Here is a 16,885-nt window from a genome sequence, read left to right as displayed (position 1 = left end):
AATTCAACTTTTTTTTAAAATGCTGTGACTGCCCCATTCATTTATAAATATACACTTAGAATTATTTTTTTAAGTTGTTACAAATGCTTGCCAAAAGATCCACCACTACTATTAGAAATAATGTGCTTGATTTCAAGAGACTTATTGGAATGAACTGAACATTTTGAGAATGAAGTTTACTAATAACTTAGCATGGCAGAATTTGCACAATGGAATTTTTTTTAAAATGGCTAAACTTAGTGACAATTAAAAATTATCCCAGAAAACTGGGTATTTTAGTATGAGATTGTATATATACATTTTTACCTTATACTTTCTTACATCTCTAAAGTTACCATGTTAGCTAAAAGGTCTTAATTAGAGGTCCTGGTTCAGCACACAAAGTTGGGAGCTAAGAATTTAAAACATTTATGTATTTTAAAAGTTGCATATACTACAGGAACAGTAAATTGTTACACAGTGGGATAATAGGAGCTACAAAGCCGAGTCTTGAAATATCAGTAACGTAAAGAAGGTTAAGCAGTAGACACATTTGAAGCCAAGGATTTTATGGACTAGGTGATTCTAAAAGGGTCAGGAGTTATAGATTAGGGTAGGTAGTATGTTTAGTGTCTCAAACTAAGTGAAGTATCTGAAACTACACTTCTAACACTGAGCCAGTCTAAAGTTTGTGTGGTAAGATCAGTCTTGCATTTATTCTCTCCTGGTTTACTTTAACAAATCTCTAAATTAGAGCTATGCTTAAGCTACAAGACAATCTAGATTCTGATCTTGATTTCTCTAAACTTTGGAGGTGTTCAGACTTGGAGTTTTTTGTTTGTTTGGGCTCTTCTTTAACCTAAGCACTAAATCATTAATTAGTGAAAATATTATCCTTGGCATGTTTTTTTAAATGTTTACCGCGTGCAAGGTTTATTCTCTGAAGCAATGAGTGAATACCGAAGATTGGCTAGTGAGGGGAAACCGCTCCCATTTGTCCATATTCCACATTCCTCCTCCCCCAGATTTGTCAGCCAGTTCTTGACTTTGCTCAGGAGTGGCTCAAGTCACAAAATTTTGCAGACTGTGTGTGTAACACACTTGTGAAGACTATACTTGGTATTCACCTGTAAAACCCTTCATAAACACTTAATTCACTTCTTCTTCTTGCTCAAGGGAGATGGGGGGGGGGGAGACGATGACACATTTCAAAAGTACTATTTAAAGTGTTTTTTTGCTGCTTTGCAAGTCTTTTCTGTTTTAACTAGGACTTAAGAAATGTTTCAGTAAATTGGTTAAACTGGTTTTTAACCTGTTTATTATTTAACTGGATAACTGACTAAAGCAGGGCCTGGGCTAGGGACTGCTTCAGCCTCAGACTGCTGGGCAGCTGCCCTCCACCACCCTCTCCTGCCAGAGCAACCCATTCATGGCAGACCTGGGCTCCCTATGGGCAGAGGCTGCTCTGTGGGCAGCCAGGTTCCCCACAGATAGACTGCTTCTGTGTCTGGAGCAGCCCCTCTCTGTGACAGGAGAGGAGCTGCTGCAGCCCCTACTACCTACTAGTTGAACAAGTATCCATTTTGGGTGATGCTTACATGTTAGCCAGTTAAATTTTCACATCCCTAGAGGATTTTATTTTCTTCCACTTCTGTATATACTGTGGGAAATATTAATTCTTGTTTTAGGGTTTTTTGGTAAAGTTATTTGACTCTTACAGGGTCTACCTTCTGCTGTCTCCTTAAAGATAAGACCTGTGGTGTCTCCTCTTTGAGGGCAGATCAATCACTTTTTCTTACTGGATAAATCTGAATGTGAATATTATTATTGCTATTTGGAAGTAAACTATTGAACCTAGTATTATGGATATTCTAAATGTTTTGGGATAACTGGAAACTTCTCACCAATGCTGTTTATTGTACATTTTGGCTGCTACTGCACCACCGTCAAGGAGTTTTCATTTAGAATGTTAATTGTTTACAATAAAAAAATCCTTTCCCTTTTTTTTACAGTATTTATTTTGTAAGTTAATAAGTGTCTAAGAATTAAAGGTGTTGTCAAAGAATTTTAGACCAACTTCAGATGTCCAACTTCAATTTGATTTTAAACGATAGAAAAGGAGCAAGTCACTAGAGCAACACTTGGCTTTGTCTACACTGGCAATAGAATGACAAACCTTTTGTTATGGATAGGTGCTTAAGTCTCCTTCTCTCCCTGTAGCAACAATTTTGCCTCAAGTGCTAGTGTAAACAGTGCTTCATCCCCCCCCCCCCCCCCCCACTTTCCTGCTGATCAAAGCAAAGCCTCTTACATGGGGGAATATAGTCAGCAAAAACTTCAACAATATTCACACATGCTGACTTAACAGGGCCCTTTGATAGGACAGTATTGTTGCTAAAAGCTGGCATATATAGTAACTCAGGCTGTCAGATCTTGTTTGTCCATTTTCAGCAATAATTAAGGGATAAATAATTCAAATGAGGTTATTTTAAAGGACTTGAACCCTTAACTCATTTTGAAAATGTGAGCACTATAGTAAATCTATACTTGATGATTTGTGAGATCAATATACAGTCTTGTTGTGCCCGCTAAATGTTACAAAAGCATTAGGTTATGAACCCTTTGGGGTAATTAAGCAATTGCAATTAATGGGACTAATAGGCCTAAAGTTAAATGCTGTTCAATTCATGTTTCATTTAATAAAAATAGTTTAAAACAGACTGACAGATCAGTTTTAGTGCTGGACTAAGGCCTAGTTGACTATCAGGGAAGTGACATTTCAAAGGAGGAATGCAGAAGTGCCTATTAACTAGTTGATGGAAATTAATCTAATATTCTTATCCTGGATACTAGCTATTGCTGCACCTTTCTCTCATGTATAAATTTACATTTGCACTGCAAGATGAACTAGTGAGTGGAAAGCATTACTACTTTTCAACTCCTGCCTGCAAGACCTAAAATGGCATAGGCAAGCTAGACTGGATTGCAAGATTATTGCAAGTGTGATGGTCTCTTGAACTATGGTCATCTTGCTAGCTTCACTTGCAACCACAGAATTTGCAAAGTGTGCCAAATTTACCAGAGCAGTGCTTTGACTGGATGCAGCTGGAGCACATGGGTGTTGTGTGAAATCAGCATGCAAGGTCATATACACTTGTTTTAATAGCAGGAACAGTGGCCTGAAACCAGAATCAGGTAATTCTGCACATAGTAAACAAAAACCTCAATAGGCTGTGAGCTTCAGGTACCCCAGCCCTGATCTACTGTATTCCTCAGTAATAGAATCCTGCTTTAGAGCTTTTGCTTAAAGTTCCCAACTCTTGTGATCATGTAAAACATCCAGCTTCAGCATAAACTAGTTTAGTGTCATGGATCTGCAGCTAGCCTGAAATCGCTCATGCCAAGACCCCAAAAATCTGATATCTAACATTCTAGACTGCTAGCAAAGGCAATTATAGCATGTAGTGATAATGAAAATGTTTCAATAGAGGGAGATTCTTGAGTCAACTCAGAAAAACTAGCAGCACCAACACTTAACTCAGGACATTTTGTCCCCTTGCTACTATAGGTCACTATTGAAACTGTACTTTAACCAGCTGCATCTTTCCTTTAGGGAGATACAAAAGCAGTTCTTACATGTGTATGGAGAAACTTCCAACTAACCTTACAAAGTTTGGAAATCACTGTCTTTCACATTTACTTTTCCATTGTGCTCTAGGTGACAGCAAACTTTTCTTCCTCTGCTTTTGTCATTCGTCAACTTTCACTCTGTATAGCATTACTGGCCACAAGATGTTACAATTCTTTTTCTTCCTGGACAGTTCATCCATTAAATTAATCTCTAAGTGAGGTGTTTAAATATGGAATTAGCCTGTACTAAATAGAGATTAAAGTCAACATTGGTAAAGGATGGTTCAAGATATCCCACTTAATTATCTAATATTTATGTAGATAAAAAAAAGTTAGTCCAGGGAAATCTTCTCATGGCACATCAGTATTACCATTACTCAGTTGCTAATTAATTGCAAGAATTCTGCAAGCAACCTTATATACTAGCATTGCCACCAACATTCCTTGAAACTTTCTTGGTACTTAATGAGCTATCCAATCCCCTGAACACTGCATTTGTTCTTGAGCAAGTTTACAGTTGCTCAAGGAAGAATTAAGGTGGAATGCCAGGTAGGAGTCTCTGCAAGGGGTCTGTATGTATTAAACTGCCACTTCCCCAGGACAGCTATTTCAGACCCCCTTTGCAAGGAGCAACTGCCATATCTCTGGAGACCAACTATTGGCCAGAGATGTGGTTCTTTGGCCCCTTCTGATTGCAGCTCCAGACCCTTCCCCAGCTGGGCTAATACTGCAGTATGGGCACTGAAGGAGCTCTTCCACCACCCCCTCCCTGTCATCTATGAGTGGAAAAGGGACTTCATGCCACATGAGAGGAGGGTGCGGTATTACACATCACTGAGTAGAGTACAGCCCTGATGGGGCCACAATGAGACAGGTACAGTTTCTAACTTGCAGTCACATGTGCCGTTTATAGGCACACTGAGTGCCACTATTAAGTACACATTCTTCAGCAGGTTTTGTTATTGTACATACATAAATCCATTTAATTAACACTAATTTCCTTTTGAGTTATCTACAGATCACCAATGCCTATGACTTGCAGGTGGAGTATTTAAAAATCTCACCTTACTTTCTAACTAAAGCTAATTCCAGTACAACTACAGACAAAGGTATAGTATGGGAAATAGAGCTAGTGCCAAAGAGTCACAGGGTGAGGAACTCTATAGATGACAAAATGAAACTTTACAATGTTATCCAGTGAGTTCTGAAATGCAGTACACGTTGGAAGAATCTTTAGGCATACTAACTTACCTTGAAGACAATCATCTCCTGTTCCAATACCGCAGAATCTAGTTTTGTAAGCATCTTACTCTATTTGGACTTTATTTAGATAAAGCATCTTTAGATCAAATCTTAATAAGCCAATGCTACACAGTTGCTGGTTCAATAAATTTATTTTACTTTTCAAAGTCTTCATAGAAAATTGTGGAAGAGATCTTAGCTATCAGCTGCACGTTCCTGGTCCCTGAGGAAGCTAGCCTTCTTCTGAGCAACACGATCTTTCTTCTGGGCAAGGGACAACTTGGGACGGTTCCATCTGCAATGCAAACATGGTATAAATACATAAGGCAGTAATAATAAATCTAGAGATCAAAATGCCAGGAGCTACCTGACCTTAAGGAATGAGTGCAAGATTTATATTATGTATAGGAAACACTGTTTGAGTGTTCCTATAGTACTCTAATTAGGGATATAAAATACAGTATAAAAACAGTAACTATGTAACTGATCAAAGTAGGGATGTAAGCGAGTAGTCAACTACTCGATAAGCATAAGCTTATCAGATAGTTGAGTAGAAAACTCAACTACTTGCTCTCCCCCACCCCTCATACAGAGGCGGGGGGGAGGGGGAGGGGAGGAAGAGAGAGAGAGAAAAACCAGTGCTGGAGGGAGAGCTGGATTAAAAGCTGGTCTCCCCCCCTCCCCCCCCACAGACCATCTCCACAGTGCCACTGCCCTGCCCCTCCTCCTCCTCTTCCCCCCCCCCCCCCCCAGAGGCAGGGGTAGAGGAGGAGGCTACTCTGGCAGCAGTCACCATCTACGGCAAGCCCTGGCTGCTCTTCCTGGCATGAGTCAGGAATGAGCAGTCCCAGCTCATGATGGTTGGGGACCACTGTGCCTCTGCATTTTAAGTGTAGTAAGAACAACAGCGATCCCAGAGTGAGCTTCCCCTTATCAACTCACTGTGTAGTTGATACAGACTGTATCGACTACATGATTAAGCAAATACCCATTCCTTAACATCCTTTGATCTAAGTTCTACGGTTAATGTTTCTCTGGGAACCTACAGGTATAGAAGATCCTGGAGCAGTGCTGGCTCCCAGACCCGCACCTGAAACTTTGCCACTGACAAGCAACCCAGGGAGTGCAGGATCCTGGCTGCCACCCCATGCCTCGGGATGTTGCCACCCAAAATGCTGGGCATGGAGCTGGCAACCCAGAGAGACCACAGCTGTGCCAGGATGATGAGCAGCAGCAGAGCTCCAGGTGTGGTGGCAGCAGTCTCTCTCACATGGTCAGCAGCTAGGACCCGAGGCAGCAGCAGGGTCCAACCACAGTTGGGGAGCCCAACAGCCCAGCGGGTCCCTGGAATGTCAAGTAGCTACAGAGTCCTGGCATGGGATGGCAGCAGCATCCCAGATCTGGCTCCAGCAGTGCCTCTGGCACCAGGCGCCAAGCAAGGAGAAACTCTACACCCGGAGTTGGCAGGTGGGACCTTAGACAGAGTTTAACCAATAAGTCAATGCTCATCCATTCTTGTAAAGTGGTTAAGCTCTTACATTCATAACTTTTAATTTTCTTTCTGGGGTTAAGACAATGGATTAGTTGGTATCACAACAAGGTTTGGTCAGATTATAAAAGTGCACCCTGTTTTTAACGGTAGTATCCAGTTTACTGCCAAGGCAAATAATTCTAAGTTGTGTAGCAGTGGGACTACTGGGTAAGCAGTTACCCAGTCACACCCCTAAGGAGGAAAAAGTTTACCTCTTCTTTTTAACTTCTCTCTTCGGTTTCTTTTCATGGACTGGATTCTCCCGTATACCAGCATGGGCTTTTTTATACATCTCCTCCATCTGCAAGAAATACAATATACCCCCAATCAGATCAAGAATGTTCATTCAGCACATATAAGTTCAGAATTATCCCACTCCCAACAACATATCAGTGATTAAAGAAAGAATGTTAAGGTCAAATGTGATCTCTCAACATTTGCATCAGTCCTACAGAAAGGTCTAAAGCAGACTCGGAACAGAACACAACCTCCTAAAACACTACATCTCCCCCCCACCCTGGAAAAGTAACTTGTATGCAATTTAACAATGGGATGCTAGACACACAAGGCAGGGGGCAGCAACAGCCCACAGAGTAAGGCTAGGTCTACACTGTATACCTTAAATGACACAGCTATTCTGCTACATCCATGGTGTTGTAAGGTGCACTGTGTGACCGCTCAGTCACCATGGGGAGAACTTTTTCCAGGACAAAATAAAACCATCTCCAACAAGAGGCAGTAGCTGCATTGCCAGGATCACAGTTCCTGCTGATGAAGCACTATCCACACTGGCCCTTTTCATTGCTAACACTTGTCATTCAGGAAGACAGCTTTTTTTTCCCCACATCACTGAATGACAAGTGCCAGTGCAGATGAAGTCTAAGATGCAGTTCAAAGGCAGTAAGCCTGAAACTCCCGTAGGAATGTGCATACAAACATGCACTACAGATTATACACTAGAACCTTTATTCTTCCAAACTTATCAAATGGTAGGGATATTAAATGCCACCGGGAAGATCTACTAAAGACCCACTAAATTGAACATTGAGGGTACCCCACAACAATGCCAGTACTCCTCGATTCACAAGGAGTAAGGGAAGTCGGGGAGCATTTGCTTCCACTCCCACTGTGGAGACAACGCTGAAGGTCAAATTAAGGTACATCAACTCCAGATATGCAATTAACATAGCTGAACTTGCATATCTTAATTTGTCTTTCCAGGTAAGTATAGACAAGGAATATGTGAGTTGGTCAAGGTCACAAGAAGCCTACAGGGGAACAGAGACTTGGATCAGTCTCATGAATCCCAGGGCAAACGTCCTAATGAGTAGATGATCCTCTCTGAAGTCTACCCCATGTTATATGCACAGCTTTTTCAAAATGTTGTCCTTTCACAACCTAAATTAAGAACTAGCACCGGCAGTTGTTTAAAATTAAACTGGAACATTTAGCTTTCCCCAGGCAAGGGAGGAAGAATAGTCATGCCAATTTCACCAGGCTATATATGTCTGATGGAACATTTGGTTATGTTTTGGTTCAAATTAGTGATTATTAACTATGCCATGTGTAAATGAAATAAACTAAAAAAAAAAAATCCATGTCATTTTTCACAATAGTGGTAGTGTTTTGTACAGCTGTAGCTTAATCAAGACAGAAATTTTACAAGGGTGAGAGAATAGTAGAGTCTGAGTTGCTAATTCTTAAGCCACACACTGATGAATGTGTTTAGTGCTATATCAGCAGGACAGCATCTCCCACTGACATAGCTATCATCACTCATTGGGGTGGTTTAGTTATGCCATCAACATAGAGCAGCCACACAGGAAACTTTATAGTGGCATAGCTGCACTGTAAGATCTGTAGCACTGACATACCTTTGGCTATTTCAGTGAAACTTTTAACGTAGATCCCGCCCAAAAGGAGCTGGTAAGCATACAGCTCTTTAGCATATCTAGTTTATGGGCAATTTAAAAAAAAAGTTTACAGACTACACACTTCATGGCAATATAAACTGCATAGACAGCATCAGAGAATAAAAAAGTTATATTATAAATGTCAAAGTTTCAATGTAATTTTTAAATGGAATGTCCTAAATATTTAGTATACTAAATTTTAGTTGGAGTTATTTTAAGACCAGACGTTAGAACACATTAGCAAAATGATTTACAAGATACTAACATAACAATACTTAAACTAACAAGGGCAGTCTGTAGTGTTCTCACATTATAAAGCTATTTGATCAGCTTTTTTCAGGTGATACAAACAAAAGCTTCTCAGAGGCTCAGGCCACATCTAGACTATGGAGAAGATTTGATGCTGCAGTGGTTGACCTGGCGGTTGATTTAGCGGGTCTACTAAAGACCTGCTAAATCGAATGCTGAGGGTGCTCCCATCAACGCAGGAACTCCCACTCCTCATCAGGAGTAAGAGCAGTAGACAGCAGCTTTTCTTCCGTTGACCTATGCTGTGAGGATGGCGCTGAAGGTACATCAACTCCAGTTTTTTACGTAGCTGGAATTTCTTAACTTAAGCCAACCTTCAGCCGTAGAGTACCTGGCCTCAGAAGTGACAGTGAAATAAGGGGAAAAAAACATACGAGTAAGAGACAAGACCCACTGGCGAGGAAGTTAGTAAGAAGAAAGTTAGTGAGTTATTCTGGCAGACCACAGTGTCATGGGAAAAAGTAGATTGTTCCTTGCTCTGATATTTGTCAAGCAAGACATTTAACAAGCTGTTAAGATTTTTGATAGCTCCAACTTCAGCATCTTTTTGGTGCACGAAGCATACAGTATGACTAGAGAGGCCATATGTTTAGCCTTTATGAGCAGCTGTTCTGGGTTCAGGAAATGTGTCCAGCTTTTTAGAATCATAGCACTAGGCTTGCACAGGAGCCTGGCATTGGAGTATCCCTTTGATCTGATAACATGCTATCTAGATGGTCCACATTATATTGCAATGGAAAAGTATTTGCATCACCAGCATCAATTTTAAACAAGACAAATGATCTTTTAATGCCACTACTAAAATGCAATTAATTTACAGACAACGTCTTACCATGTCAGGTGTTACACTGTTCTTTATATACTGGGAGAACTGTTTTTTGTAAGCATCTTCATCCTCCTCCATCAGGTAACGCATGTAACCTGCAACATTCTGACCCATGATGTGCTTGCGATGAACCTCTGCGTTAAATTCTTTGCTTTCTGAGTCATAACCAGGGAAACGTTTGGTGCTATGAAACATGAGTTACAAGTTAGTGGTCAGAATACATCACTTAATCAAGGCTGATTTATGAAGCCATAGTTCTACAGGTCTCAAGTGACTGACACAAAACAGCCCCCATAGAGGTAGCTGGAAAGTGTGACCAAAGAAAAAACATTTAACATAGGTAACAGATGCTTTCTGTAAGATTAAATTAAGAAATGAATTTGCAAGATGATATCTTCAGCTGCCATCAGTCCCGTCTTGAAACAATGACATACATCTCACACAGACTGAGGACCAACTACAGACTGCTCAGTCATTGGGGTATCATCATATAGCAGCCAAGTTAAACAGCCCAAAAAAGAAAGCAGCCAATACTGAACTACCCCTCTTTCCATCAAGTTATCCTAGCTACTGTTTGCAGACTATTTTTCACAACTTTATTAATAAAAGCAAACACTAAAATTAGGAAATGCTGACAACCACCTCGAGTCATGATCATTCACTGATCCTAGCTTAATGCAGAGATTGCCAGGACTTACCCAGAAACCTGTGCCACCAATGTAGATGAATTTTAGAGTCTGGCCCAAGTTTCCACTAATAGTTGTATAAAGGGTTTAAGACCAATGATCAGGGCTTGACAAATAATACAATCTACTCGCCCGTATGGAGTAGATTGCAACCCGGAAGAGCCGGGTTCAGGCGATCTGCGCATGCGCAGAACGATCTGCACATATGCAGATCGCTGGACAGCGTGGCTGGCAAGCGGGGCTCACCACGGTTTGGCGAGCCCTGCCAATGATCATTTCGAACCTAGAGTACATAATTTCTCAAAATAGAAAAATCTCACAATAGGAGTTAAACCAGAGAATTAAAAGGAATTACATTTTACTAACTGTTTCTATGGCAATATGAATGGTAAGAAGTGTTTAGCCTGCTTAACAGCAGCCAATAGATAGTCAAAGTAAAAGGTGATTATATTGCTGTATTTTACTAAACTCTATGGAAATAAGCATTTATTTTTCTCCCATAACTTTGAGTCCTTGGGAGGAGTGTCAATAACATTTACTGAAAATAAGTGAATACTACTTGGAATTAAACCAGATTACCACTAACATGGTCACTCCACACTGAATTCAAGTAACCTAACAAGAAGTTAAAATATTACTACAATGCATATAAAGTGTGAACTCTCCATTTTTAAAGTCCCCTGTGACCAATTTATCTGAGATTAAGTTACCTATGAGGGATGGACAGGCCGCCATCCACTGCACCCTTTAGCGCACCGAAGACTTTGTTTCCAGTGGTAGTTCTGGCAAGACCTGCATCCAGGTAGCATGTAAAAGCACCAGGCTGTCCATCCACACTTTCCACATTGTATTCATCACCAGTCACTTCAACTTGGCCTTCATAAATCTTATCAAGGCCAAATTTGTTCAAAAGCTGTAACAGGAACGATGCAGTGTAAATATGTCTTCCTCCAGAGTTCTCTCCATATTTAGGTTCTTTGATATAAGAACCAAAAAAAGGTGTTTTCGTGTTGCAAGACAATCATCATAAAACTTGATTCTGTATGTGTGGCAGTATGAATGTATTCTACATAGGTGCACTCTCAGTAATAATGCACATTGTTACCTAAAAAAGTTTTTAACTGCAGGTACTAAATAAATCTGTGCATACTTTAGACCACCCATGCAATTAGACAGCTACACTGGCTAATCAAATCAATCTACACATTCAGGGTTTAAAAAAATATATATTTAGAACACATACCAGAGGTACATACGTGTTAATTTTCTACTCATTTATCAAAGCAAGCCTTTTGATATTTATATATAAGTTTAATGGGTACCTACCCTGCGGGCCAGCAGCAGACCTGTACAATAGGCTGCAGCATAATTGGTCAAACCAACTTTGACGCCATATTTTGGCAACTCATGAGAGTACGCAGCACAAACTATCATATCGCCTTCAATCCTGGCATATGCAATCTGACAACAAAATAAATGTTAGCATTTTCACACTGACAACAACATTGTGGAAATCCTACTAAAGTAAATGGGAGTACTGCCAAGATTGCGGGAATACAAAAGTATACAACTAAATTCTTCCTATCTTTCCTCATTTAAAACGTATTTCTGATGACAAAAGGCTTAAAAGCAGATCTCAAAATTGTAAAGGCACAGAAATCAGTCCTCATCAAAACAGTGGAACGCCTTTTTTTCCCCACTTTAGGTAAGTGAGTGTAAATGGAGTCTTAACCAAGTTATTTAGCTCTCCCTTCACAAGGAGGTTTGAGACTGCAATATAACAAGTCATTTTAAGAGGACATCTATTGTAGACAGTAAATGGAACTGGGATTCACTGACACAGACAACTCCCAAACATCCTAAGTTTTCTTTTTGATGAAATGCACAGCATAATTCACCCTGTAATTATGCAAAAAGCCTCCCTGATGTAATAAGTTGCAGTATAGTTCTGTGATAATTAGGGATGTGAAAGTGTAAACCTATACATGGTTAACCAGTGGGCCTGTGCTTATCAATTAACCTTCACAGTTACACACAATCTTCCCCCTCTCAGTGCCTCTTCATCAGCTTCCAGGGAGCACCCCTCCACACGTGTAAACACTGACATTTTCAGCAATTACACATTTACTTAAACACATTTTTACATCCCTAGTGATAATGTAATCTCAATACTGTTTTTGCTATGGCATCAGAGCTAAACTGACAAATAGAAACAAAGTCACTTGTAATGGTAGGGTTCAGGGGGAATTAAAATGCAATGGCTAAGATTACAACCTTTCCTAGTTTCAACTTTTGTGTATTTGACAGCAGTGACATTTAATCAATTTCACTCTTCCTCTGAATTCAGATATTTCCTGTATTTCTATGGTACTTTCAGCTAACAAGATGAAAGAAAATGTTTTTAAAAGTGGCAGAGGACTGAGGGTCATGTGCAACATTTATAGGTATTCTGCACTTTTACAGTAGTTTTCTGTTGTCTTGTTTTCTTCAAACTGACTGTAGTATAGTCTTTAAATGACTAACAGATATTGCTATACCAGTTAACCAGGCCTTAGAAAACAGAGTTGCTTTTATCCTCCACCTTACTGTAAAGCAGGAGTTTCAAACTCTCGACCCACGGCACAATCCAGTCCAAGAGTTCTGGCAGGCCAGGCCCCAAGCTCTTCCTCTCCCGCAAGTCCTTCCCCCTCTATGGGACCCCATCCGCAGAGGAATGCAGCCTCGGGGTTTACTGGGAGACCTGGTGCACTGCAGCCATCGAGGGGTGCGAGTCGTGGAGGGCCCTGACAGGTGCTGCTACCCACACCCGGGCTTCCCAGAGACCCCAAAGGCCACATCCCCCTCTCCAGTGATGGGAGTGCCCAGGGGAGGACAAGCAGAGGTCAGGGCAATTGTGGGAAGGGGTGGGATTTTGGGGGGGGGGGGGGGCACAAAAATAGACAGGCTTCCTCCACACCCTGCCAGGAATCCCAGGCTGCACAACTGCCTGACTAGGGGTGACCCATCAGGCAAGGAATTTGAGACCCCTGGCGCAAAGATTGAAAAGACAGTATATTTTGGAAAGTGTTATTTCTCTATGTATTAAAGAAAGTTTTTACTGCAGGGAGACAGGATGACATCATCATGTCACCCTGCCCCTCAGCCTCAACAGAGGCCCCAGAAGGAGAAGAGGCAGTCATGGCTCAGGGTTCTCCTCCTGCCCTCAGGGGGCATCTTGGGCTTCCCACTGGCTCCTGGCTTCCCCGAAGGAGGGCCAGGGGGCGGCAGCAGCGGCTCCTTGCTGCATTTGGGGGCCCCAACACTCCGGGACCCAGTGGGGAACCGCCACCTCCGGCTGCTTGGGCCAGGTGTGCTGGAGCTGCCGCATGCCTGGAACACCCTCCTGCCCCCACAAGATTATCTGGCTTCCTGCTGGTGAGCGGGGAAAGAAGAAAACCCTGACACTCTGCGCCAGAGGCCGATTGCAGAGAGGCATGTGGTGCTGTGGAGAGGGCCTGGGTCTGCGCCACACCCAGCTGCTAGGGAGGGGAAGGCTCGGGACCACACCAGACCCGGCCTCTCACCCCCACATCATGGCCAAAGCCCTGGCCTCTTGTACCTCCCTCTCTGGCAGGCAAGCCAGGCTTGCTTACCCTCAAAGGGGTTTGGCGAGCTTAGCGATCAGGGGGCACCACCCCCTAGTAGACAAGCAAGCAAAGAATCCTTACCTGGCAGATAATATCTCTGTTGGTAACACGTACTATCATCCTGTATTTAGGGGTGTTGTATTTGTTTTTATCTTGAATCACCAAACGCTTACGGGCATAATAATCAGTCTTTCCCTCTGAGAAGACAATAGTGTTTGCATGGACATGAGAAACAAACAACATGGCCTCGTATCAATATAGTTTACTTTGAGCTATGGAAAAACCGTACCTCTCCTTCTCCTGAATTTCACTTGGTACCTCTTGAAGTAGGCCTTATTCTTGACAACTTTTACAAACCCCTTGAACAAAGAGAACATAATTACAACCAGACACAATTAGGACAGTACCAAGAAGTCTTCTTATGGCTATCATGAATTATAAGTGTTGCGATTGGGAGGGTAAAAAGGTGGGTTGTACAGTGTTTTCTGAGACTAACTGTAAGTTATCCCAAGGGAAGAAAGGAAAGGAAACTGCACTCTCTATCTTAAGGTACATCTTGTGTTTCATGTAGATTCACGTGAGATAGAGAAATACAGCAGAGAGGCTATTAAAATATATAAATATCCACTACCCAGATGCTTCTTAAAACTACGTTACTCAAGTAAACAAATATCACTTATTACCATGTAGTGATACTTATTTTCACAATCAAACCTGCTCTTAAGCCAACTAATAATGCCAAAAGGACATTTAGCAGCTTTAACATCAACGTGGTAAGAAAAGTCTTCAACACTTATTGCTGACCACATTAAGTTGGTACATTTGCATCAAAGCCCAACTTTGATTCGGGGGAAAGGAAAACAATAATGGCATGACCCTGCGCTGCCGAATTTAAAGCCAGTTGCTGGAGATGGGGGAGCATTTCCACAGCCACCCAGAGAGACGGGAAAGGCAAGTGCTTTGTTTTGCCCCGGTATAACCCAGAACACCAGCCCTACCCCCTCCCGTCTCACTCGCACTTAGAGGCAGCGCCGAGCCCGGCTCTGTTCCTACGCTGGGCGCCAGGCCGAGGCCTTGCACGCGCGGCTCAAGGGCTGCCACGCGGAGCCGCGAGAGCCCGGCGCTCTGCCGCGCCGCACCGGGGAGGAGACATGGCGGAGACACCCGGCCCGCCGCTCCCTACAGCCCGGAGAGCCGGCGCCGAGGGACTGGGCCTGCGGAGCCCGCAGCTGAGGCGCTGTGCGAGGCTCGTGCCAGCGCTACTGCCCGCGGGGAGCCGCCCGCCCTGCCGGCAGCAGCGGGCCCGAGCGGCGGGGGCAGCCATTAGGCCACGCTGGAAGCTGCTGCCGCCGGGCCCGGTCGCCTCCACAATCAGAGTCCATCGGGCCGGCGGGAGCCCCGCTGGCGGCTGCAGCGGGCGCGGGGCACCGACCCCAACTGCCCCCATCCCGGCTGGGCCCCTGGCGCGCGGTACTGACCATAGCGCCAGGCTCTGTCCCGTCTCGGCTTAGGCCGGGGCCCGCTCAGCGCAACGTCTACGGCCCGTAGCACTGGGGGAAAAGGCCGCGCCCACTGCGCAGCCGCAGCACCTAGCCTGGTCGACAAGGCGGAGCCGCCGCCGCCGCCTCAAGAGAGCCGCCCAGCGCGCCAGCGTCGCGGAAGAGAGGTTGGTGCCCTCTCCGGGGAGGCGGAGACATCGCACCTTGGAGCCCTGAGCGCTGTGGAAGGCTCCTGCCAAAGGCCCTGCTGGTCCCTCGACAGCTCTGGGTGCCCCACCTACCCCCTCTCGGCTCCCACGCAGCCCCATCTATTCGTTAATTCACCCAGGGGGGCCCAGGCGCCCAAGAACACATCTAGGGACCCCTGGCTGCCAGTTCTCCAGGCTGTTCTGTCTCACCCCCATCCTAGACTTCTCCAGGACTCCCCATAAGCCAAGCTTCCCCAAAGCTCTCCCACCCAGCCGGATTCCCAGCTACCGTGCTCCTTCCTGCATGGATGTCCCCATGCAGCCCTGCCCACGAATCCCACTCCCACTCCGTTCCGCTGGATCACTGACGCTTTGTCTTCCCCTTGAAATATACCTTCTGCCAGCAGTAGTTTAACAGCAAAGGCGCCACTGTGGCCATCCCTCTTGCTGTTGCAATTGTGCATCTTCTGTGCAGCCCCTAGAATGCTTGTAGGGTTGCCAGCCCTGAGCCCTCTTCCACACTCCAAACCCCTCAGATTGTCTGGTGCTAACTGAACTTTGTTATGGGCACCAGTATGGAGCTGATGTGTCACATGTCATCACCATACTGATGCACATAATAAAATTCATTCTGCTCGGTAAGTGGAAGTATAGCATTAAAAAAATTAACATTGTTGCCAACTCTCCTGCACCAGAGAGTAGGCAACCCTAAATGCTTGGTTTGCAAACTAAAATATTCCCTGACAAAACTGTCCTTAATGGTTTCTTAGTGGTACCTTGTCCCATTCCAGAACCACGGATGAAGAAACAAGGTATTTTAAACTTCTGAAAATCAGGAAATAAAGAATTGAAGTCCATGCTATTGCAGCTTTAAGTCTGCCATTCTTGAGCAGGCCATTTCCAATGAGAACTATAGGTCCGCACTCCAACTGTGTTCACTGTTTTAGGTGGACTCACAGAATGGAAGAGGGATTAGCTGGAGTATCTTGGCAGGGCTGTGATTAGGATATGAGGAAATCTGTAGGCTCCAATTTCCACTTGGCTGATCTGACCATCTCTTCCTGCCTGCCTCCCTGACCCCCTGCATGTGTAGGAGCAGTGCATTCCTGAGATATGCTTCATTTCAGTGCTGAGTTAGGTAGGCTGTATCAGTGATGGAGCACAGGGGTCTTCTCACCATGAGAACTACCATCTCTGAGGTGGGCTACAGGATATGGTTTGTGGGTTTAAAGCTCAGTAAGTGGAAGTATAGTGTTGAATACTGTGGGTGAGAGTGATTAGGTTGAAAAAAAGAGGTGAAGGGTTGTAAAATGTATTACATGTAGGATTGTGGGGTTCATTGAATATAGAACTGGCTTAGTACTCATTTAAATACAAGTTTTGTTTTAGCAAAGGAAAGGCATTGGTTAATGTTATCAATTAATCTCTGAAGCTGCCTCCCCAGGAACAGAGCCAG

At 43.6% G+C, this 16,885-nt stretch overlaps 1 protein-coding gene, 1 long non-coding RNA gene and 1 other non-coding gene across 4 annotated transcripts in view; all 3 read right to left on the bottom strand.

The window, feature by feature from the left end:
- Positions 1-996: 996 nt before the first annotated feature.
- LOC142830584 (uncharacterized) overlaps positions 997-16,885 on the bottom strand; it is a 101,354-nt gene continuing 85,465 nt past the window's right edge. Inside the window, exon 2 of the long non-coding RNA XR_012905958.1 lies at positions 997-3,855. This is a non-coding gene — a long non-coding RNA (uncharacterized LOC142830584). The remainder of the gene's footprint in view (positions 3,856-16,885) is intronic.
- On the bottom strand, positions 4,985-15,310 carry RPL5 (ribosomal protein L5). 2 transcript variants are annotated; one of them, XM_075936548.1, is made up of 8 exons: positions 15,221-15,310; positions 14,032-14,101; positions 13,824-13,939; positions 11,443-11,577; positions 10,827-11,029; positions 9,437-9,614; positions 6,595-6,683; positions 4,985-5,146 (listed from the first exon to the last, which is right to left on the bottom strand). In XM_075936548.1, exons 1-8 carry the CDS (start codon positions 15,221-15,223, stop codon positions 5,047-5,049), a joined length of 894 nt encoding a protein of 297 aa, XP_075792663.1. In that variant the 5' UTR covers positions 15,224-15,310; the 3' UTR covers positions 4,985-5,046. The 2 variants fall into 2 exon arrangements, with proteins under 2 accessions (XP_075792663.1, XP_006114225.2); XM_006114163.4 differs by lacking the exon at positions 15,221-15,310 and having other exon boundaries at positions 14,032-14,134.
- On the bottom strand, positions 9,830-9,925 carry LOC112544286 (small nucleolar RNA SNORD21). The gene has a single exon (XR_003087617.1). It is a non-coding gene; the product is annotated as a small nucleolar RNA SNORD21 (small nucleolar RNA).

Source organism: Pelodiscus sinensis, chromosome 9 (genome assembly GCF_049634645.1).
Source record: "Pelodiscus sinensis isolate JC-2024 chromosome 9, ASM4963464v1, whole genome shotgun sequence".
Taxonomy (NCBI): Eukaryota; Metazoa; Chordata; order Testudines; family Trionychidae; genus Pelodiscus; species Pelodiscus sinensis.
Note: the sequence above shows the minus strand (reverse complement) of the source record. Positions and strands in the feature narration are given on the sequence as shown.

Excerpts from the sequence above, each read along its gene's own strand:
- RPL5 (XM_006114163.4), bottom strand. The coding sequence starts at position 14,119 with ATGTTCTCTTTGTTCAAGGGGTTTGTAAAAGTTGTCAAGAATAAGGCC. Across the intron at positions 11,578-13,823 it reads ACAGAGATATTATCTGCCAG|ATTGCATATGCCAGGATTGA; the intron begins GTAAGGATTCTT and ends TTTTGTTGTCAG. Across the intron at positions 9,615-10,826 it reads GGCCTGTCCATCCCTCATAG|CACCAAACGTTTCCCTGGTT; the intron begins GTAACTTAATCT and ends CATGTTTCATAG.